Source organism: Lucilia sericata, unplaced genomic scaffold, assembly GCF_015586225.1.
Source record: "Lucilia sericata isolate MDLA Ls3-8-SP2 unplaced genomic scaffold, ASM1558622v1 Contig002861F_arrow, whole genome shotgun sequence".
Lineage (NCBI taxonomy): Eukaryota > Metazoa > Arthropoda > Insecta > Diptera > Calliphoridae > Lucilia > Lucilia sericata.
Window position 1 is genome coordinate 13150 of NW_023996547.1, and position 24519 is coordinate 37668.

Genomic DNA, 24519 nt, shown 5'->3' on the forward strand with positions numbered 1-24519 from the left:
ATTTTTAAGGAAAAAAGAGCGGACTTTCATCTGGGGGCCCATATGAATAAAATAGAAAAATTCGTATATCTGAGAAACTATTAGAGCTAGAATCTTTAAATTTTACTTGAAGAACTTTGACATTCATCTGAACATTTAGAGTATAACGGGCGGACTTCCAATGGGGTACTTGGTACCTCCCATATGAATTAAATACAAAATTTTGTTTGTTTGGGAAACTAATAGAACTAGATTCTTCAAATTTTGAACAAATTATTTTAATATTCATCTGAATATTTTGGAGGAAAAAGGGCGGACTTTCATTCGGGGAGCTTGAAGCCCCCACATGAATTAAATTCGTATATCTGAGAAACTTTTAGAGCTGGAATCTTCAAATTTTACATGAAGAACTTTGACATTCATGTGAACATTTAGAGAATAACGGGCGGACTTTCAATGGGGGGCTTGGCACCACATATATGAATTAAATACAAATTTTTCATAGATAGATAGAAATTGGCGAACTTGCAATAATTTGCTTGGCATCTCTCATATGTAACATATTGTTAATCTGGAAAACTATTATAGTTAGAATTTTCAAAATCGTTAAGTGGGTTTTTTATTTAATCAGTTTAAACGGCTAAACTGATTTTCTTGAAATTTTCACAATATCTTCCTGTATGTCTGGAAGGAGTTATAATTGCTTTTTATGTTGAAATTTCAAATGAGCGAGGTCCCACGTATAGAGTCCCCAAATTTTGTACAAGTAACTTTTGTTTAAATACAAATATTTTGGACAAAAATAGGGAGTTCAGCAAAAGCGGGCGTGCCACCTCCCATATGAAGTAAATACTAAAATCTAATTATTAAAATCTGTATATCTAGAAAACTATAACAACTAGAGTCCCCAATTTTGGTGCCTCTCACGTGAAGTAATTACAAAAAATTGTATGTTCTTATTAATTAATAATATTAGAAAAATCTACGTTTAGTGAGTTTGAAAATTATTATATCTTGAAATATGTAAGGTATAAAACCCTTATTACATCGGCACGATATAACAGCATGCGTGTTTAAACAGAAATTAAAATCTTTTATGGATTTTATTGCAAAATTTCATGTCTTTGGTGAAACACGGTGCTGGATGTATTCCGTTGAGTGGCAGAAACGTGGATTGCCACATGCCAACATTCTTATTTGGTTGGTTGAAAAAATTACCCCAGATCTTATTAATGATATAATTTCTGCAGAAATACCCGATCCAAATGTTGATCCAAATCTGCATGAAATTGTTATCAAAAATATGATCCATGGTCCATGTGGGGCCATTAATGCAAATTCTTCATGCATGGTTGATGGAAAATTCATAAAAAAATATCCAAGATAATTGATTCAGGAAACAATCTCGGGAAATGATGGCTACCCACTTTACTGCCGACGTTCTGTGGATAATGGTGGACGATCAATTTCAATAAAGGTACGTGGAAATGACGTTGATGGTGATAATCACTGGATAGTACCTTACTGTCCATTGCTTTCAAAAACATTTAAAGCGCATATTAATGTTGAGTATTGTCATTCAGTAAAGTAGATCAAATACATCTGCAAGTATGTTACTAAAGGGTCTGATATGGCTGTATTTTCATTACAAAATCCAAATGATGAAATTACGCAGTATCAAATGGCCAGGTACATTAGTAGCAATGAAGTAGTATGGCGAATTTTGGGATTTCCCATTCATGAGCGCCATCCAACTGTTGTTCATTTATCAGTGCATCTGGAAAATGGACAACGGGTTTACTTTACAGAAAGAAATGCGCGAGAGAGAGCAGCAGCACCACCGGCTACAACATTAACATCATTTTTTATCTCTGTAGAAATGATATGTTTGCTAAAACTTTGTTATATTCAGAAATTCCAACGTATTATACGTGGAATGCATCAACAAAGAAATTCCAACATCGAATGCAAGGGAAACCTGTTGATGGTTGGTCAAATTTATATTCAACAGATGCATTAGGTAGGGTTTATACCGTCCACCCTCAAAATGCTGAATGTTTTTATTTGAGAATGCTTCTAATTAATGTTCGAGGGCCAACATCTTTTGAGACATTACGTACTGTTAATGGCGTAGTATGCGCAACATATCATGAAGCCTGTCAGAAACTACAATTATTGGAGAACGATTGTCATTGGGAAACAACGCTTGGAGATGCAGCAGTAATCAACCATCCATGGAAAATAATTATATTATTTGCGATAATATTGGTATCGTGCTCACCATCTAATCCAAAAGATCTTTGGAATAAATTTAAAACATATATGGCTGAGGACATATTACACCGGGAAGAATTACCACCAACAATGCAACGCTTGAACTAAGTGAAAGTATGTATAATGAGGCATTAATTCTACTTGAAGACAAATGCTTGGCGATAAGGAACGTGACACTCATTGAAGTTGGAATGATTGCTTCTATTCGGTCAGGAAATGATACACACGATCAAGATATACGACGAGAGATGGAATATAATCATCAAAATTTGGAAATTTTACTGGAAGAAAATTTACCAAATTTACAACAAGAGCAGAGAATGGTATACAACAGTATAATAGCAGCAATAACAAACAAACATGGAGGTCTGTATTTCATTGACGCACCTGGAGGAACCGGAAAAACGTTTTTAATTTCATTGATATTGGCAAAAGTTCGATCGCAAAAAATATTGCATTAGCTATCGCGTCATCCGGCATTGCTGCCACACTCTTAGATGGTGGTAGAACAGCGCATTCTGCACTAAAATTACCCTTGAAGCCTCAATTTTCCGAAGATTACACGTGTAACATAAAGAAAAATTCTTCTATGGGCAAAGTATTGCAACAATGTCAAATCATAGTGTGGGATGAATGCACCATGGTGCATAAGAAATCTTTGGAAGCCCTTGATCGCACTTTACGGGATTTAAGAAGCAATAATAAAATATTTGGAGGTGTATTAGTTTTATTAGCTGGTGATTTTCGTCAAACACTTCCTGTTATACCGGGATCAACACCAGCTGATGAGCTAAATGCATGTCTAAAATCATCATACCTTTGGCGACATGTTCACACTCTAAAATTAACTACAAATATGCGTGTTCAGTTGCAACATGATGCTTCAGCTTCAACTTTTTCCAAACAATTGCTTGATTTAGGTAATGGAAGAATTCCAATGGATCCTAAAACAAAGTATATAAAATTTCCATCAGACTTTTGCAGAATGACACAATCCAAAGAAGAATTAATAAACTGTGTATTTCCCAATATCGTGCAAAATTTTAAAAATATGCAATGGTTATGTGAACGTGCGTTACTGGCATCCAAAAATATTGACGTTAATTCCATCAACAGCAATATCCTCAACAAGATCGATGGGAATCTAAGAACTTATAAATCGATCGACACAGTTTCAAATATTGAGGATGTCGTCAATTATCCAGTCGAATTTTTAAATTCGTTAGATTTACCCGGCTTTCCACCACATGACTTACAGTTAAAAAACGGTGTTCCCATTATTTTACTTAGGAATATTGATCCTCCACGACTTTGTAATGGCACTCGACTAATAGTAAAAAAAATTATGAACAATCTTATCGAGGCGACCATTATAACTGGAAAGTTTAAGGGAACTGATGTTGTTTAAGTTCGTTTTTTTTTGTACGTGTATTTACGTTTTTTTTTGATTCTTTGATACTTGTTAGGATTTAGTACATTCCCTTTTTTACACCCTTGGGTGGGGATATTTTTCTAAATTCTAACGAGTAAAACCGCTAACGGTATCGGCTTAAATATTGTTCGCCACTTTCTGCCATTAAAATATATTATTATCTTCCTAATCGCTGTCGTATACGTTTCGTATAACCCAAACACAAGGTAATATTTAATAAAGATTTTTATTTAAACAAAATTTTAAAAACACTTTTCGTTTTATTTTCACGCACGAACATTTTGGTCCAATCGAGCCGGATTTAATTTGCCGCTTTCAAGTACACCACAAATTAATTGGTATTCTTTTTGTTTTTATTTGTTTCAACACAAGATCGCCATATTTATTTGGACATTTTGCCAAACAACAACAGGAATTGTAATTTTTTTTGGAACATAAAAACAATTAATAAGGTGCGTACTTGATTTTAAAAAAAGTGCAGTGAAAAAATTTAAAGAATAAAAGTGTGCAATTTTTATTTTGTTTATATTTAAATAAAAGTGTGTAAATAAACACACATACATATACACATATACAAAAATATATTACTTGTGTTTTTTGTAGTTGGTCGCTTTGCCAACCCCAATTTAATTTGACACTTGTTTTAATCTCGTTTATTACTACGTAAATTATCAACTGCGCGTTTGTTTACGTGGACGGACAAAATTATAGAAAAGAAAATAAATTATTTTAAAGAATTTGCTCATTTATAACTAAAATAAAATATTCTCGCGTCGTGAACTGAAAGAAAATAAATTAAATTAATAAAATTGATTGTGGCTTATTGAATAAAAAACAATTTGGTGTAATAGAAGTGTGTTTTTTTGTTGTGCTTTGAGTAAATACATAAGCTTAAGTATTTACTTCTTTCTTCTTCTTCATTCTTAAGTGGTCACCCTACGGTCGGTCAGTTTGACTATCATATTGTTCAATTAAATTTGAAAAAATTAATTTTCGTTTAATTTTGACCAAATTTAGTAGAAATAATTCAAATTTAATTTATTAAATATTTTTTTTGATATCATCAATAAAAATTTTGATTTTTTATAAAAGTTTCATACTTTTAGTCAATAATAAATTAAATTTTGTGTTTTAAACTTTCGATTTGAATAGAAGAAAAGGCAAACCATGTCTATTACACCACTTGATCGCTTTATTAGAGCTTCGGATTCGGTTATTAGTTTTGAGGCACAGTTTAGAGCTCGTGAAGACACACTTGACGGACTCAAAATTGATTACTATAAAGAGAATTTGAACAAATTGTGGGAAGCGGCTCAGTCGTCTTATGACTTATGTTTAGATTTCTTGACAACTTCTGAGGACACTGAACCTGGTGAGATTGAGGTGTCTGCCGCGAAATTCCAAGCAACTTTTGATGCGTTTGTAGAATGTGCTTGTAGCCTAGATAGGAAAAAACTTCAATTCTCTCCCGTTAGTAAATCTACTGATACGCCAGTAAAGAATCCGAAACCTTGTGACGGTCAACATAATTTGACTTTACCACCCTGCGACGTAGAAATGTTTGAAGGCGATTACCTTTCATGGCCCGCCTTTCGGGATCTGTTTACAGCCTTATATATAAATAGCTCACGTCTTACTGACATTGAAAGGTTATGTCACTTGCTACGTAAGACTAGTGGCGACGCAAAGAAAATTGTGTCACAATGTCCGCTTTCAGATAAAGGGTTTCAAATGGCTTGGCAAGAATTAAAGGCAGCATATGAGAATCCGCGTATGTTGGTTAATAACCAATTAAAAGCGCTTTTTAGTCTTCCAGTCTTGGAAAAAGAGTCTTTCACAGGCCTCAAAGATTTACAAGGAGGCATTAATAGTTGTTTGAAAGCGTTGTCGGAGTATGAAGTGCCGACAGAAAATTGGGATCCCATTCTTGTCTTTTTATGCGTGCAGCGTATTCCTGATTGCACTGTGACCTTATGGGAACAGAGCATTAAGAATAAATTTGCTTTATCACGCTGGAAAGATATGAATGCTTTTCTTACGGAAAGGATCCAAACTTTAGAATGTCTTCGTGATATTCGAGAAACGCCTCAGACAAAGAAGTCTACGACACAAAAGGTAAAGACTCATCATGCTCAACCGGCATCCAATTCTCATATTTGTGTTCTATGTAAGCATCAAAGCCATTTTCTGCGTGATTGCAAGCGTTTTAAAAATCTTTCAGTTTCGGAAAGATATTCTACGATTAGGAAACATCATTGTTGTCTTAATTGCTTATCACGAACACATGAGGTTAAGAACTGTACAAGTGCTCATAGCTGTTCAGTATGCAAGAAAAGACATAATACCTTGCTCCATAGAAATTCTTCATCATCGGATGAAGCGAATGCTAGTTCCAATACAGTCACGAGTTCTGTTGTGGCTACGCCACCCACTCACTCTAGGTCTGTAGAATCTTCAGCACCTACTTCCAACAACAATAATGCAGGTCCTTCTAATCGACAAGTGTTCCACGTGTCTGATAATCGGACTGTACTTTTAGGGACTGCTATGGTGAATATACGTCACCAAGGTATGACATACCCGGCTCGAGCCCTTATTGACCCTGGTTCTGAAACATCGTTTATTTCGGAACGTTTGCAGAATCAGTTAAAGATTACGGCGCATTTGACAAATGCCCAAGTTTCTGGTGTTAACCAGACTGTTACTGCTACTTCTACCAAACTGTGCTCGATCGAAATAGCATCTCCCTTGGACACTTCGATTATTTTGCGGACTAATGCTCTTGTTATACCGAATATTTCAGGTATCTTACCATCTTTTGTCTTATCAGATAAACTTTGTAGGGATTTACCAAATCTTCCACTAGCTGATTCTCAGTTTTTCAAATCCAGACCGGTTGATCTGCTCTTAGGTGCCGATTTATATCCCCAAATTATGTTAGGAGAAATTCGTACGCATATTTTAGGATCGCTATTAGCTCAGAACACAATATTCGGATGGATTATCACGGGTCCAGTGCCATCCTCTTCTGTACAGGTATTTAACACTAGGGTTGACTTTTCGGAAGAGGACAATTTAAACAGTAGTTTACTTCGTTTTTGGGAACTGGAGGAAGCGCCGAAAAGAAAAATTATGTCCCCCCTTGATCGGATGTGTGAGGAAAATTACAAGGCCACAACTCGTAGAGGACCTGATGGACGATATATTGTCACACTTCCTTTTAAATCTGATTTTCCCGAAAAGCTGTCGTTAGGTTCTTCAAAACAGAATGTTAGGGCGCAATTTTTGAGGACAGAAGCTTCCTTGTTGAGAAAACCAGAAATAAAGAAAATGTATGACGATGTAGTAAGAGAATATTTAGTTTTGGATCACATGAGGCCAATAATGGAGACCTCGTCTTCTATTTCCTCTTGTTATTTGCCGCACCATCCTGTGATCAAATTGGATCGAAAAACTACTAAGTTGAGGGTAGTCTTTAATGCGTCAAATAAAACCTCAAATGGACTTAGTTTAAATGATTGTTTGTTGGTCGGTCCTACCCTTCAAGCTGATTTAGTCCTACTTATTTTGCGTTGGCGATTTTTTAGATTCGTGTTTAATTGCGATATTACTCAAATGTATCGACAGATAAGGCTTGACCAGTCTCATACTCCTTTTCAGCGTATTTTGTTTCGCGATTCTCCGACGGAGGAAATAAAGCAGTATGAATTACAGACTGTGACCTTTGGCGTCAATTGTGCGCCTTATCTGGCCATCCGTAGTTTGTTACAGTTGGCAGATGATTGTGAGAGTCAATATCCACTTGCCTCGCAAATTTTACGTAAAGGTATGTACGTTGACGACGTACTTACGGGGACACATGATGTTGAAACCGCTTTGGTTGCTCGTGATCAACTTAAAGCGGCATTATCATCAGCAGGGTTTAATCTTCGAAAATGGAGTTCGAATAATAAGACAATTTTAGCAGGTTTCCCCCCAGAACATTTGGTAGATGAAAAACTTTTAGTTTTTGTCGAAGCAAGTAGTTCGAAAACGCTGGGACTCCAATGGAATGCTCATTTGGACGCGTTCTATTTTAACGTGGATCCCATAGCATGGCGTTCAAAATATACTAAGCGGGAAGTTTTATCCACAATAGCTAAATTATTTGATCCAGTAGGTTGGTTAGGTCCTGTTATAGTAGTGGCAAAAATGATAATGCAGAGAATTTGGCAGGATCAGATAAATTGGGATGAGAATCTTAAAGTTTCAACGCTGGCCGAATGGGAGAAATTTGTGACTTCATATCATGAAGTCAATAGTATCCAAATTCCTCGATGGGTTCATTATGAACCAGAATCCTCAGTGGAACTTCATGTTTTTTCTGATGCCTCGGAAAAAGCATATGCGGGGGTGATATATGTTCGAGTGGAAACACCTAGAGGGAAAATTTATTCACATTTGCTCACATGCAAGACGAAAGTGGCCCCGATTAAATCGGTTACTTTACCTCGTCTAGAACTTTGTGGCGCTGTATTAGCGGCAGATCTTTTGAAGGCTGTGCTTTGTGAAATCGACATTCCATTAAACCAGGTTTATTGTTGGACTGATTCCACGATCGTCCTTTCCTGGTTGAAAAAAGACCCCTGTACTTGGGCAACATTTGTTGCAAATAGAGTTTGCAAAATACAAGAAATTGTTGGCAAACATAACTGGCATCACGTCAGATCTGAGGACAATCCAGCAGATTTAGGAAGTAGGGGAGTTACCCCTTCAATTTTAGCTCAGAGCTCTCTTTGGTGGAATGGTCCACATTGGCTTAGAGAGAAAAAGTCTACTTGGAATTTGAAAAGCCTAGGTATGCTTGATACCGATCTTGAAGCTCGAAATGTGAAATCTCACGCCTCTTTTTTTGCAAACTATGAGGATGTGTTGGATAGATTTTCGTCACTTGATCGTGCTATCAGAGTTCTATCTTACGTTTTTAGATTTTTCCATAGAACCCATTCGTCTTATAGGAATCGCTATTCGTATGATACAATTACGCTATCTGATAATGAAATAAGACATGTGAAACTACGTTTGGCCATTGTGGCTCAAAAGGTCAAATTTGCGGAAGAATACAAGAGTCTACTGGAAAAAAGACCAATTTCTTCTAAAAGTAGCCTGTTGCCCTTAAATCCTATTCTGGACAATGAAGGTGTCATGAGACTTAACGGTCGATTGGCTAGATCGCCTTCATTAGCTTACACTGAAAGGCATCCTATTTTATTGCCATATTCATGTCGTTTCACTCTTCTTTTAGCGGAATTTATTCATAAGATTTCCATCCATGGTGGAAATCAGCTTATGCTACGGATAATACGGATCGAATATTGGATTCCTCGTGCAAAGACCCTTGTTCGGACTGTTGTAAATAGGTGTAAACGATGTATCTTAGATCGTAAACGCGCTTGCACTCAAATTATGGCTGCCTTACCTCCAGAACGAACTGATTTAGATCGACCGTTTACAACAACTGGAGTGGATTTCGCTGGCCCATTTGATATGAGAAATTTAAATGGTAGATCGTGTCAGATCTTAAAGGCGTATGTATGTATCTTTGTATGCTTTTCCACGAAAGCCATACATCTAGAAGTAACTTCGGATTTATCAACGGATAAATTCTTAGCGGCTTTTAATCGCTTTATATCAAGACGCGGTTGTCCACTTACCATCTTTTCGGATAACGGGACGAATTTTGTAGGAGCTTCTCGAGAGTTAGAACGAGAGTTTAAAACATTTTTATCAGAATGTAGAGCTAGGATGTGTACGACGTACGGCATCAACGGCCTTTCTTGGCGTTTTATTCCAGCTGGAGCACCTCATATGGGTGGTTTATGGGAAGCGGGAGTCCGAAGTTTTAAACTTCACTTCCGTAAAGAAGCCCATTCCGGCAAATACACTTTTGAAGAACTTTCGACGGTCCTCGCTAGAATTGAGGCATGTCTAAACTCTCGACCTCTCAGTCCTATGAGTGACGATCCTAATGACATAGTGGCTCTTACACCAGGCCATTTCCTAATAGGGTCTCCAATATTAGCTCCACCTGAACCTTCGATTTATCAATCTCCGCTTAGTCTTCTAAATCGGTATAGAAAAGTAAAGGCTTTGACTCAGCACTTCTGTCGTCGATGGAAGGAAGAATACTTGTCAGGGCTTCACAAACGTTACAAGTGGAAGTATCCGGAACGCGATATAATAACCGGAGATTTAGTAGTTATTCGAAATGAGAAAATGACACCCACTTCATGGAAAATGGGAAGAGTAGTTCGGACTTATCCAGGAAGTGACAATCACGTACGCGTCGCGGACATACGTACCGAAAACGGGGTTATAAAGCGACCAATTACCAAACTGGTCGTTTTGACCAGTGAATCTTTTTAATGAATATTTGTTAACCTTCATTGTTTCCTAGTACTATGGAACGCATTATGGCCATGTCCGAAGCTGATCTCCTTGAGGAGTATGGTGAGGCAATGGAGGTTGACACCGCAGCAGCCACGAATCAACCGGGTTCTACCGACAAGTCCGACGATGGCGCCACCAGTATCGCCGCCGTGGAAAACCCACCAGTCTCCGTGGTCCCTGCACCAGAGGTCCCAATGACCTCCAACGAAAACTCCACTGCACCTGCAGTGGTTTCAGCTCGAGAGGTACCTTTGACCTCACCTGAGCAACTGTCTGCCCCTATGGCAGTACCGGCTCTAGAAGCCGAAACTACGCAAAATCCTGATCCCGTATCAGGTGCCACGGAAGCCTCAGGTTCGAATCCGGTCGCGAATTCAATAAGCGAACAACAAAATTGCCCTCTTTGTAAGCGACGTCATCGACTATCGGGTTGTCGAAAGTTTCAAAATATGTCTTTCGAGAGGAGAATTAGGATGGTGTTATTGCACCATTGTTGCTCTCGGTGCCTATCAGCGGAACACATCTCTCGTGATTGTACGAGTGAAGGCCGTTGTAAAAAATGTAAAGGAAAGCACCATTCTATGCTCCACTCGAAGAATCACGTCGCCGCCAAATCTAAAAAACGCGCTCGAAACGAAGCTACCCGACCAGACGCCCCCGTTAACTCTTCGCCGTTGCCGTTGCTTCATGTCGTGACATTCTCACCAACAGCAACCGTTTTGTTGCTTGGCTCAAAAAAGAGCATTCGGGTACGGGCAGCTTTAGACCTTTGCTGCAGTATGAGCTATATTTGCTCCTCCTTAGTTGCAAATCTAAAACTGCCCGTGACCACTGTTGGTGCAGACCAAATATGTCGAGTGAACATTTGTTCACAATATGACCCGACGCAACAAATAACGTTTACCGTTAAAGTAAAGAAAATGCAAGGCATTAAAACACCATTGCAAACAGTATCGGATTCGGTTAAAATTCATTTTGAGGGACTGCAATTGGCAGACCCTAGTTTTAATGTCTCTGGCAAAGTCGCACTTGTCATTGGTCCGGAAATTGCTCCGCAAGTTTTAAAAGGGAAAATTTATTCGAACCCGGGACTTCCGATGGCTCAATACACCATTTTTGGTTGGGTCATTTCTGGCCAAGCCTCTCTTTAAGAGGCCCAGTTCATGGTCTGATTTAAAACCATTCTCCCATGAGAGCAGTATGTAGTCTGCGTAAAACTACATCCCATAGACTTTGTTCTATGGGAACATCTTTACCAGCTGGTCTGGTTTTTGGTCCTATGACCAATTTGTTGTTTGAAAAAATGAATTAAATAAATAAATGAAAAAAAAAAAAAAAAAAAAAACCTATTACTTTAAGCTCTTTATTCTTTATTAGATTTTACCTCTTAAGTTTATATTATGGTTGCAACGTCCTTTGTTGTTGCAAGGTGGCCGGCAATGTTTAAGTTCGTTTTTTTTTGTACGTGTATTTACGTTTTTTTTTGATTCTTTGATACTTGTTAGGATTTAGTACATTCCCTTTTTTACACCCTTGGGTGGGGATATTTTTCTAAATTCTAACGAGTAAAACCGCTAACGGTATCGGCTTAAATATTGTTCGCCACTTTCTGCCATTAAAATATATTATTATCTTCCTAATCGCTGTCGTATACGTTTCGTATAACCCAAACACAAGGTAATATTTAATAAAGATTTTTATTTAAACAAAATTTTAAAAACACTTTTCGTTTTATTTTCACGCACGAACAGATGTATTGCTGCCACGTATTCCTATGACCACATCGAGATGCCATTCGATTTTAAGCGCCTGCAATTTCCTATTCGCCTAGCATTTGCAATGACGATTAATAAAGCTCAAGGTCAGTCCTTGCAAGTTTGTGGACTTAATCTAGAAAATCCATGTTTTTCACATGGGCAGCTTTACGTCGCATGTTCAAGAGTAGGAAAACCCTCAGATTTATATGTATACGCACCAGAGGGAAAAACAAAAAATATTCTGTATCCCAAGGCATTAGAATAAGAATTATTTTTTAAGAATAAAAAAATATATTAAATTTTAGTAAGTAAGAAATAAATAGCTCATTAATGTATTATTTTAGAATTTAAATGAAATATATTGTCACCAAATGAAATTACAATAAATCTTTAAGAAAAATTACATAATTTAATAAATTATAAATAAATAAATTTTTTAATTAATTTAATTTCGATTGGGGTAGCGAAGCACACCGGGTATAAGCTAGTAATGATATAAACGGGAAAATGAAATAAATTAAAATTTTATAGAATTGATATTTTTAAATACACTGTGGTGAAGGGTATATAAGATTCGGCATAGCCGAATATAGCACTCTTTACTCCGACGTTGTTGGTAGTGTCGGAAAATCGAAAGGCAGGTAAACAGATGCAAGGTATATGATGTGGGCCACGACCTTGCTTCAGCACCGTTGCATCCGATGTGGATAATCCTGTGGAGAGGAGAAAACATAAGTTCTTATGACATAAGATACATGTTCTCGGTCGAGACCCTGTATCAGCGAGAAAAGTTGGAAATTTACGTGATTTAATCCAGAAACCTTGTTGCGAATCGTCCAAGGTTCCTGCATTAACCCATTAGATTCCAACCATCTTAAAATCAATAAATTAAATTTTTGGTTGCAAAATATATCTTATTATGAGTTAATTTAAAATAAAATTTAAAAACAAAAAATTTTTAAATTTTGGAAATGCGATTTTTGGGCTGTACTCGGATGGGTACAGCGGGACAATATGGGTATATATGACATAAACATCCTTAAGAGATATATGAAAAAATAAGCATGGGTAGTAGGGTGGGTCGAAAAAAAAGTTGAGTCAGTCACCCCCTACGATTAAAGATACGTTAATAACATTTCCAAAAATATAAAAAATATTTTTTTGCCACGCCTAGAAATACCGCCCTTTTTGTTTTTTATATATTACGCCGCCATTTTAAGTCCGATCGTAACATATCATATATCAATATTTATGGCTTGGCTTTAGCTATATTTCACTCTTAGACAATTTTTTATTTCGAAGTCATATTCTTTGCGCGACTTCTGATATCTCGGATCCTTCCCCAAAATATTAAATTCTGGCTATACTGGAATAAAGTACATTTAATTTCATAAAATATAGGCTTTTAAAATGCTCACTTTTATGCATAAGCTATTTTACAGGTATTTAAAAATACCTGTATAGTTCAAACTACAAACAATTAATTTGCTAGGGATATGGTCAAAAACATTTTTTTTTTTCAAATTAATTTACAATACAAAAATTGCATCCTACCCCTATCTTAAGAAAAGAAAGATAATTTTATTCAGCATTTAATTCTATTAATTAATAACAAAATCACGTACGTACATAAAAATTAAACATTTTATTTTATAAAAATCGATGAAAAATTAAAGTGTTATGCTAAGTTTTACAAAAATGTTTTTCATGTTTTTTCCATACAACATGTTTCTTTTTTTTAATTTTTACAAATTTTTATACTGATTTTTATAAAATGTGATAAATTTATTTTATGATTCTTTTAAATAGTTACATATTTTTAACGAAGTTCTTTAAATAATAAAAACTAATAAAAAACGAATAATCGGGAATGGCCGACCATATGATACCAGATATGAGCATAACTAAAATATGATTTATTTTTTAATATAGCATTTATATTGAATTTTGTCTTAATTTTCATAACGTCACCTGAAACGCAAACGGCCCTAACTAACCAAAAATTAAAAATCGATTTTATTGTTGATTGTAATGTATTGCATCAAAACATATGTCCTCACAAAAAATTGGACTCCTCTAACCAAAATTAGCGATTTCATTGACAAAAAACAAAAGGCCCTATCTACAAAAACATTTAAATATTAAAGGTAAAAAGTAGAATTTATCCATTTTTATATACGCCATTATCAACTACCATAATAACTAATAGGTTTCACTATTAAACAATTTGTTTATTCACTACAAATAAATCGAGTTGATAGCAACAAACTTTTCAATTTCAATAGCTTTTTGCTTCTCCTGTAAAATTTTAAAAATGTTAGATGGGGCCGTTTGCGTTTTAAGTGACGATATACTATTTGAGAAACTTATTGATGAAAAACTGATTTTCTGAAAGAGACCGATCCTATAAAAATTTGGTGGAGGGTTTTATGTTCTTATAAGAGATAGATATGCAGAATTTCATTCTAATTGTACTGTTTAAGAGGGAATTAACGACCTTGAAGCCATTATTAAGAGCTCCAAAGCCCTATTCGGGTAGTACGGTTGTATGAGGGCTAAGGGTATAATGGACCGATTTAATCCATTTTCAAACAACTTCGTCCTTGGGTAAAATTAAATATATCAGCCTATTTGCATCGAATTATCTGGAAAATTCCGACTTGTATTTTGATTACAAGTCGGATGGACAAAGCTAAACTACTATAGTGCTGTGGGATATAATAAACTTTCCTCTTTTTTGATAGGAAGTAGGATCTGGAAGGGTTTGTAACTGAAAAAATAACAGTTTTATAATTATAATTTCTTATAATTTCTGGCAAATTAATTATTTGTTGTGAGAACGGTTGATAATGAATATATGAACATTTTTAAATATCTATAAAATAGCTGTTTATGCATAAAAGTGAGCATATAAAAAGGATCCGAGATATCAGAAGCCGGGCATAGAATGTTACGTCTAATTTAAAAATCGTCTAAGGGTGAAATGTAGCTACAGCCAAGCCATAAATATTGATATATGATATGTTACGATCGGAATGGCGGCGTAATATATAAAAAATAAAAAGGGCGGTATTTCTAGGCGTGGCAAAAAAATAATTTTTATATTTTTGGAAATGTTATTAACATATCTTTAATCCTAGGGGGTGACTGACACAACTTTTTTTGTCCATAGAGACCGACCCACTCTAATGGGTAGTCCCATTGTACCCAAGCGAGTACACCAATATTTAAGCTTATAAAAATTAACTTAAAAACTAATTTTTAATTATTTTTTAACAAAATCCTAATGGGCTGATCTGTTTACTTTAATTTTCTGTAAAATTCTAATCCATTCAACTCAAAATAAATGAGTTTGACATCAAATTGCAATGAAAGGGGCGAAAAAAACGAAAAATTGAAAAACTCTGTTGACAAAAAAATTATTTAAAATTAACCGTTATGTTTTTATGACTTTATAATTCGGTACATTTACTCTTTAGATCCTAAAGTAATATTCCAAAAATCAAATTTTACAAAAAACTCAGTAATATGGATAATCTAGCATTATAAAACCGGTTGTTTATTGTACCCAAGCGAGTACAGTGGGAACGAATGGGTTAAAGCTATATGTTTCTTACCTGTATTAATTTAACCCATCAGAGCGTTGGTAGCCGTCTCACACCGATGGAGGTTTATTTGGATAACATCAACATTGACTCCTCAAAATTACCAGTACTTGCTAATGATGCTTTGGGTACCGTCTTAGGTGTTTTAGTGTCCTTATCAGGGCCGGTTTTGACATCCCTTTCAATCGGCGCCTCCCCAATTTTGGATAGGGCAGCGCACCTTCTTTTGGCGAGTTAGTGGTACCTTCTTCGCTTTTAGGATTTGACTCCTTAACGTTATCAGTAGTAGCTACTGATGCAGTGGTCTTAGGTATTTTAGTGTCCTTGTTGTAATAGCCCTTCCAATCGGCACCTTCCCAATTTTGAATATGACAGCTTTAGAGGCGAAGTAAGTCCTACCTTTATTCTTGGCAAGATTTCTGGTCGATACCTATTACAAATAAAGTTCCCTCAGGTTCTTCTATCCTGTAAAAGACGTCCCATTTTCCACGTCCAGCTCAGCATTTTGATCACCAAGAATTTCCAGTATATGTTCATTAGCCGTCCCAGGGAGGAGGGATACTTTTCACCAAGTTCTTTGGTGTGCTAACACATGCTGAACTCGCAGCTCACGCTCTCCATTCGTTGTTTGCCGTTTGAAACGATTGCGTGGTCCACTATCTTATTGTTCACCAGATCTTCTACCTTACTCTGTTGCATCGTAAACTGCATAGCAGTGGCAAATTTGGCGTAAGATGGCGGCTCTTTTCCTTTTCCACTATCTAGCCTCACTTTCCTCGCTTTTCGGGCTACTTTTTAGATACATGTACCTTCGAAGTTGGCGTTGTCACCCTTACTCTCAGGATTCTGACTTCAGGTTCCTTTGAGTGAAGTATGGCTTGGCTTCGACTGTGTATTAGAAGACGGGGAGCTCTTTTTCTTCTTAGGTTTATTCTCAGTTGTCAACTCTTCGGGAGACCTGATCCTCTTTGCCTCAGATCTTGTGAGAGAGTCCGATTTTTCCTTTAGAGTGTCGTTGGATTGCCTAATTATGATTTCCTGAAGCAGTTTTTTAAACTTCCTCCTCTGTGCTCCAGATAGCCTTTTCTTAGTAATAGGTAGTTTAGCTATGCTATCAGTCACCTGTTTCACCATTTGCTCTACTTCATTCTTTTTGGGATTTGCTATAATGGTGTTATTATTATCATCTGAGGATTCAGAGTCGGAACCCTCACCTATATTTAAAGGCTTAGAGCTCTCTCCGAGTACATCCTTTCCTTTCACCCCTATGTTTTTGCCAATGGCATGCTGTACACTTGACACATTGTCCGCCACGGAGGCCGTAGTAGTATTTTGCTCATGATTGCAGGATGACGACGACACGTGACTCGCGAGTGGATCAACACTTGCCGCCGGTACTGGGTTATTTAGGCCCTGCACCGTAACTTTCATCTTTTTATTTGGTCATAGCTCTCATACTAGGTCCCCTCCAGAAAATCACTTAAATGCACAATATTCATTACCAAATAATGGTATAGAAACAGAATTTAGAAATTTTGTCTTTATATAAATAATTGCTCATAGCTCCCATACAAGGTCCTTTTACGAAAATCTCTTCAACGCACATTACTCATTACCAAATAAAGCTATTAATACAAAATTTGGCACAAATATTAGTTTTGTATACAAAAATTATATTTCAAGATTATTTCACGATCGGTTCATAACATGGGTTCGGTTGGTTCCAACCTAAAATCACTTTAACCGTATTCAACTAGTTGCATTATCAATTTGTGTAGAACAAAATTATATATGTTTTGATTATCCTTAAATCTTTCACACACATGCATACATGCAAATTATTAAATATCGCTAAAGCATATCTTGTATGGCGTTTGTAATGTTCAATAAATCTTGGAATTGTTACAGATTTAAGCTGCTTAAATCTTGGGATTTATCTATTTAAGACATGAGAATACTTAGAAAAATTAAAAAAGTATTCAACCCTATCGTGAATAAGAAGTGAAATTTGTGTTCCCATGAAATGTTCATTCCCCTCGGAGGGAGATTTGCTATCGTGATATTCCCGCGAAATTTGTTTTCCCTTTATTAAACAGCTGTTCAAATGAAAGTAAGATGTCAGTGCATTGTGAGTGTAAAAAAAGAAGAAGGAGTATAAAACTTATTAAAATATAATTAAAAAATTAAATGTTTAGAATCGGAGCATTAATTTTACACCAAGAAGATGAATCTAGACAATGTCGAATTGTTCGTAGATGTTTACGAGATGGGTCCAACCCTATGGAGTTACCCGATAAAATGTAAGTTATTTAATTTGTTAAGAAAATACTTTTCAAATAACTTCTCTGTTAGATTTATCCAACATTACAGGGTAAATAAAGCTGCATTTTCATATATTTTTGAAGTGCTTACAAATTTTTTGCCACCAACAATGAAATCCTTCGACATTATACCTATAGCAAAAACTCTGCGCCTGCTTACGATTTTTTGCAGAGGGTGGGTATCAAAAAGGAGTAGCCAGAGATTACGAAGTGGGAATGGCGCAATCTACTTTCTGTGAAGGGCTCTCACAAGTGTTAGACGTTTTAGAGCAACATCTTTGTGACAAATGGATAAATAATCCGACAGAAGAAGAATGTAAAGTGACAGCCAGCGTTGCCAATTTAGCGCTTTTGGCGCTAGATTTAGCGCATTTTAAAAATCCAAAATCGCATTTTTTCCTCTTAGCGCTTTTTTCAAGAAATGAAAAATCTTTTTAATAACATAAAATTATTCTAGTTTAACAATAAAGATAAAACAGAATAATTTTAGACAGTACTCTGCTGTACAAATTTATTAAAGTTCCTTTTTCTAAACTTTCCAAATTATGAGTAATTCAAAGATCTTTTGCCTCTTTCGCCAAAAGAATTGAAATTTGTTTCTTTTTAAATTTTCATTCCCTTCGAAGGAAAATTGATTTCGTGAAATTCCACAATAGTTGATTTTGTTCGTAACAGCTTTTTATTGAGAAAATTCTATAAAAAATTCACAACAAGGGAAGATTTTCACGTCAAAAAAGGGAAAAGTTGTAAATTAACTTAATTTTAGTTAGGTTAACTTAAAATTAAAATTGCATTTCGTAAAAACTATTGATATTTTAATGTGAATAATACAAAAATAATTTTGTTCGCACAAAGTTTGATTCACAAAAATTTAGCATTATTTTTTTATAACTTCACTGTGAAGGAAACAATTACTTGACGATTACTTCAGTTTTTTCACAAAGTTTTGGCTCTTTGTATTTTTGGAAATGAAGAGTTTAATTAAAATTTATTATGGGGAATTTCAAAAAATCTCTTTGACTAATTATTGAGATCTTGATCGATGATAGCAATTAGTCATTGAATAAGAAAATCGAACTTATTTGTATTAACCTTAATTTTTTAAAATTCGTTCCCGAATCAAAATTCCAATTAAGGAGTAATATTTTTAATAAACAAATTTTAGCTAAATACTATATTTTTTAAGACTGTGTAAAAATATAATTCTAGCGCTTTTTAGTGCGTTTTGAGTGAATGGACGGCGCGTTTTAGTATAAAATAGTTGACAACGCTGGTGACAGCTCAAGAATTCTACAAAAAGTTTGGAATACCTGGTGTTGAGGGTTGTATTGATGGAACTCACATCAATATTGTTGCCCCAAAGGATAATAAACATTTGTTCTACAATAGAAAAGGACATTATAGCTTAAATGTTACACTGGTTTGTTTTTTTTTAATAAATATGCATGTAAATAAGAATGTCATATTTAATTAAAATATATGTAATCGTTTTACAGATATGTGATAGCAGAATGAAAATAACGTTTGTTGATGCCACACACCCAGGGGCCTGTCATGACTCTTTTATATGGAATACTAGTCTTTAAAAAAGTGTCATGGAACAGAATTATATACAAAGAGGACACCGAGGATGGCTATTAGATCAGTAAAGAAATAAATATTAAATTGTATGTATATTAATCTATATATATAAAAATGAAAGTGTGTATGAAAGTGTGTTTGTATGTATGTATGTATGTATGTATGTATGTATGTATGTATGTATGTATGTATGTATGTATGTATGTATGTATGTATGTATGTATGTATGTATGTATGTATGTATGTATGTATGTATGTATGTATGTATGTATGTATGTATGTATGTATGTATGTATGTATGTATGTATGTATGTATGTATGTATGTATGTATGTATGTATGTATGTATGTATGTATGTATGTATGTATGTATGTATGTATGTATGTTTGTTTGTGCTTTATAGACGGCTAAACGGCTGGACCGATTTTCCTGAAATTTTCACAGTTTCTTCCTGTATGTCTGGAAGGAACTATAGGCTACTTTTTATGTTGAAATTTCATGTGGCCGACGTGCCACGCCCATATTAAGAAAATATTAAATTAGTATATCTGAGATAATATAATAGTTAGTCTTCAAATTTTGTCGGAACAACTTTAGTACCAATATAATTATTTAAGACAAAAAGTGGGCGGATTAGCATTAGGGGGCGTGGCACCTTCCATATAAATTAAATACAAAAATTCGTTTACCTTGGAAACTATTATAGTTAGAATACTAAAAATTTGCACGAGTAACTTTAGCATCCATGTAAACATTTTGGGAAATAAATTGGCGGACTACCCATGAGGGGAGCAGCACCTCCCATATTAATAAAATACAAAAATTGGTTTATCTGGGAAACTAATAGAACTAAATTCTTCAAATTTTGCACTAAGAACTTAAATATTCATCTGAACAATTTTAATTGAAGAACTTTGACATTCATGTGAACATTCAGAGAATAACGGGCGGACTTTCAATGGGGGGACTTGGAACCTCACATATGAATTAAATACAAAATTTCGCTTATCTGGGAAACTAATAGAACAAGATTCTTCAAATATTGCAAGAAGAACTTTATTATACATATGAACATTTTGGAAAAAAAGGGCGGACTTTCATCTGGGGGCTGTGAGTTCCCATATGAATTAAATAGAAAAATTCGTATATCTGAGAAACTATTAGAGCTAGAATCTTCAAATTCTACATGAAGATCTTTGACATTAATGTGAACATTTAGAGAATAACGGGCGGACTTTCAATGGGATCTTGGCACCCCCTATATGAATTAAATACAAAATTTCGTATATCTGGGAAAATATTAGATTTTTTTAATTTGTCATCGATTACATTAAAATCTTAATTAACGTTCGGAAAAAATGCATCTATGGAAAACATTACAGTTAGAATCTTCAAAATTATTAAGAAGATTTTTTATTTATATTGCTTTTAGGGTAGCAAAGCACACTGGGTATTGCTAGTGTTGTATAAATATTTAATTTTCTAGGTGATGGCGGCTATGCCCTACAGCCTTGGTTGTTAACGCCATATAGAACAACGGTACCGTGGTCTGTTGAACAAAAGTTTAACGACGTTCATTCTAAATATAGGAATATTATAGAACGTACAAACGGCGTTTTAAAAGGCAGATGGAGATGTTTACTTGGTGCTAGAGAGCTGCACTATGAGCCAAAGAAAGCAGTTAAAATCATAAACGTTTGTGTAGCGTTGCACAATATTTGTATAAAATAAAAGTGTGATTATGAAAGTGAGGCAATGGATGACTTAGAACAAATTGAAGTCTCTTTAGAAAGAATAACAAATTCTATTGAATGCGACAGATACCTGGGTACTGCTCAAACGATTCGCAATAATATAGCGAACTCTCTATGAAAATCTTATGATTTTCATATATTTATTTACTTCATTTAACAATATATATTTATATACATGTATTTAAAAACTAAATTAAAATAAAATATTCACAGTTCAATTCATGTTGTTTACATATGAATACATACGTAGGTATGAGATCTTTAAATAAAAAATAAAAATATCAGTTCAATTTTTAATACTATAAAAAAATAAAAGTAAAAATTCTAAAATTAACAAAATATGTTTTGTTAATTACAATACAAAATAAGTACAATATTAACGGCCTTATGCATAATAAAAAACTAACTGCTGACTAACAAGCTGCTAACTTTTCCTTACGGGAATTTACACACAAAAAAGTTAACAGCAAGATAGTTAGAAGCTCGTTTTTCATTATGCATAAGGCCGTAAATATTTTACTTATATAAACTATTTACTTATTGATTTAACTATTATTACTCTCCGCAATAGCCATTAAATATTTAGTATGGATTATTTTGTTATCGACTTCTTCACTACGATTACTTCATTATGCTTCTCCAATACTTTAATTTTTTAGATTTTAAATCATTACTTTTTTCCAGAGCGCGATACACTCTTTTCATTGTCATTTCCAATTCTTTGTGATGGATTCTCCTATTTCATCAATTTTGGAGCACAATTTCTCTTGCGTCGCTATTTCTTTCGCAATGAGTTCAGCTGTAGTTAATTTTCTTGTGATTCAATTCTTTTGCGTTTTAAAGAATAAGCCTTTTTATCACTGGGACTCTTTATCAATGGCGAAGTCTTGTGGTGGCGGTGTTACCTGTTTCGAATAACATGAACCATGTCCAATCCTTAACTATATTACTATGGCATGGAGGTGGTGTTTTGTGATGTATTTGTTTTTGTATTGTTATCAAAACTCTTTGGCAAACCAAACTTAGAACAGTTTCCAAACCCTCCACCGATTCTTTCATGCCAACAAGCTCATATATAAACTGCTCGTTTACTGTTAGACATTTCGTTTGGTTTGGTCCACCACCCGTTTCCCGTTTGTTTTTCACATTAGCTGCAGCTTTCGATCGGACATATCGTTTTTGGTCTATCCAGACCTGATGGGAAAAATGTATTTGTATGTTTAAAAAATATAACACACATATTATAAAAATATTAATATTGCCTTCTTCCACTCCGAGATATTTTTAATTGGTGGTCCAGCAGTATTCAACTCTTCCGTAAGTGAATTCCAAAATTCAGCCATCACGTCTTTTGAAATTTTTACAAAACCACAGGCAATAGATCTGTTATTTTGCATTCTATTGAGCAGACGTCGTTTTGTTCTTTATTAATATTTCTAGACCTAATAAAACTAAATGTAACTTTAAATTCTAATTAAAACAAATAAATACATACTTACATTCTGAATACAGTTCGCCGGTAAAAAATAAGTGAACAAATCAAAGGGAAAAATTAAAATATTTCGCGGGAAAAAAATATTCACGATAAGGGGAATTTTGCTTGAATATGAACAGTGATGTTAATTCACAATGAATTACCAGAAAAAGGGAAAACATTTCATGGGAAAAGATATTTATGATTGAAAATATGTGAAAAGGGAACACATTTCGTTGGAAGAAATGTTTACGATAGGGGTGATTAATATAAAAGTAGCTGGTGCATTTAAGATTCGGCTCAGCCGAATATAGCACTCTAACTTGTTTTTAGCTGTAGTTTACATATCTCTTCATTCACAAGTTTCACAAAAGCTGGACATCATCTGATTTTAGACTTTTTCCACATCAAAGGTGACACCTCTGTATACTTTGTGGTGCCATAAGCACAACGTCAAGCAATGTTCTAGAAACGTTGCTAAATATTCCACCCATTGAAACATATTTAAAGGTACAGGGCCAATGTACGCGGCATGCGGACGTATTCGGCAATAATAGTGCAGGGGCCAATGAACGCGGCGTGCGGCTTCAAGCGGCAGCTTTAATAAAATTAATGTGTTTACAAAATTTTCCATATAAAAATAATGACACATGATTGGCAATGATGAACGACGCGGCAATGCGGCAAAGTTGAATATTTTTCAACTTTTCCGCACGGCCGCTTGAAAACAAATTGTCATACAAAATTTTTTATTATAACATTTTTAAAATCAATAAAAGGAAAAAAATAAATTTTAAAACAAAAGACATTTAAATAACAAATAAAAAATTCAATTGGAATTAATTGGTGTTCTTTTGAACAACATCAGGTATACCATTTGGATCGTCATGAACTAAATTTAATTTTTTTGAGCAGAAATAAAAGTTATTTTTTGACTTTTAATTTTTTGGGCAAAATAAAAGTATTTTTTAATTTTATTTTTTCCAGCAGAAATAAAATGTATTTTTTGAGCAGAAAAAGTTTCGCTATAGAATCGTTAATTTTCCAATAATCAAAAAATAACTTTTATAACGCTCGAAAAATACTTGTATTTCCTGATCAAAAAATAAATGTCTAAAAATAACTTATTTCTGCTCGAAAAAAATAAAAATAAAAAAATTTTCAAAATTATTGATTTTATTAATATTGTTTGTCACTATCCAAAACCATAAAGTAATAAGACTCTTTGTCTCTGAGTGTCTTTGATATTTAAAGTATTTTATTAATTAATGATATTTATGTACATATATTATTTCTTAATAATTATTTCTTATTCCTATTCATTAGCATAAATTTACAAAATTACTAAAATATAATTGACTGAATATTTACAATTAAAATTTTTTCTTAATAATTATTTCCTATTCCAAAGCCTTGGGATATACAATATTTTTCGTTTTCCCCTCAGGCGCGTGATATACAAATCTGAAAGTTTCCCAAATCGCGAGCATGCAACATAAAGCTGACCATGTGAGAAGCATGGATTTTCGAGATTTATTCCACACACTTGCAGAAATTGACCCTGAGATTTGTTTATTATCATCGCGAATGCCAAACGTGTAGGAAATTGCAACCGTTTAAAGTCGAATGGCATTTCCGATGTTGTCATTGAGATCCGAGGTAGTAAGACATCCGTTCCTTTATATTGGCCAGTTGTAATCGTTGCTTCAATTAAGTTGTTCATTAATTTTTAACTGTTAATCGAGTACCATTACAAAGACGTGGTGGATCAATATTTCGCAATAAAATAATTGGAACGCCAATTTTCAACTTCAATTCGTGGGGATACATTGACGACATCATCATTATTTGTAACAGTATCGATGGATTTATATGTTTTTAAATTACCATCGATTCTATTCAAAATAATATTA

The 24519-nt window shown here is 34.5% G+C and overlaps 3 protein-coding genes across 4 annotated transcripts; all 3 read left to right on the forward strand.

Annotated features, from left to right (window-relative positions):
* Positions 1 to 2842: 2842 nt before the first annotated feature.
* LOC119614404 (ATP-dependent DNA helicase PIF1-like) lies at positions 2843 to 3661 on the forward strand. Its single transcript, XM_037970533.1, has one exon. It carries the CDS (start codon positions 2843 to 2845, stop codon positions 3659 to 3661), a length of 819 nt encoding a protein of 272 aa, XP_037826461.1.
* Positions 3662 to 3690: 29 nt separating this feature from the next.
* Positions 3691 to 11801, forward strand: LOC119614405. 2 transcript variants are annotated; one of them, XM_037970536.1, is made up of 3 exons: positions 3733 to 3891; positions 4058 to 4137; positions 10122 to 11801. In XM_037970536.1, the coding sequence occupies exon 3, from the start codon at positions 10126 to 10128 to the stop codon at positions 11263 to 11265; it is 1140 nt and encodes a 379-aa protein (XP_037826464.1). In that variant the 5' UTR covers positions 3733 to 3891; positions 4058 to 4137; positions 10122 to 10125; the 3' UTR covers positions 11266 to 11801. The 2 variants fall into 2 exon arrangements, with proteins under 2 accessions (XP_037826462.1, XP_037826464.1); XM_037970534.1 differs by having other exon boundaries at positions 3691 to 4137.
* LOC119614406 lies at positions 4853 to 10090 on the forward strand. Its single transcript, XM_037970537.1, has one exon. It carries the CDS (start codon positions 4853 to 4855, stop codon positions 10088 to 10090), a length of 5238 nt encoding a protein of 1745 aa, XP_037826465.1.
* Positions 11802 to 24519: the final 12718 nt, after the last annotated feature.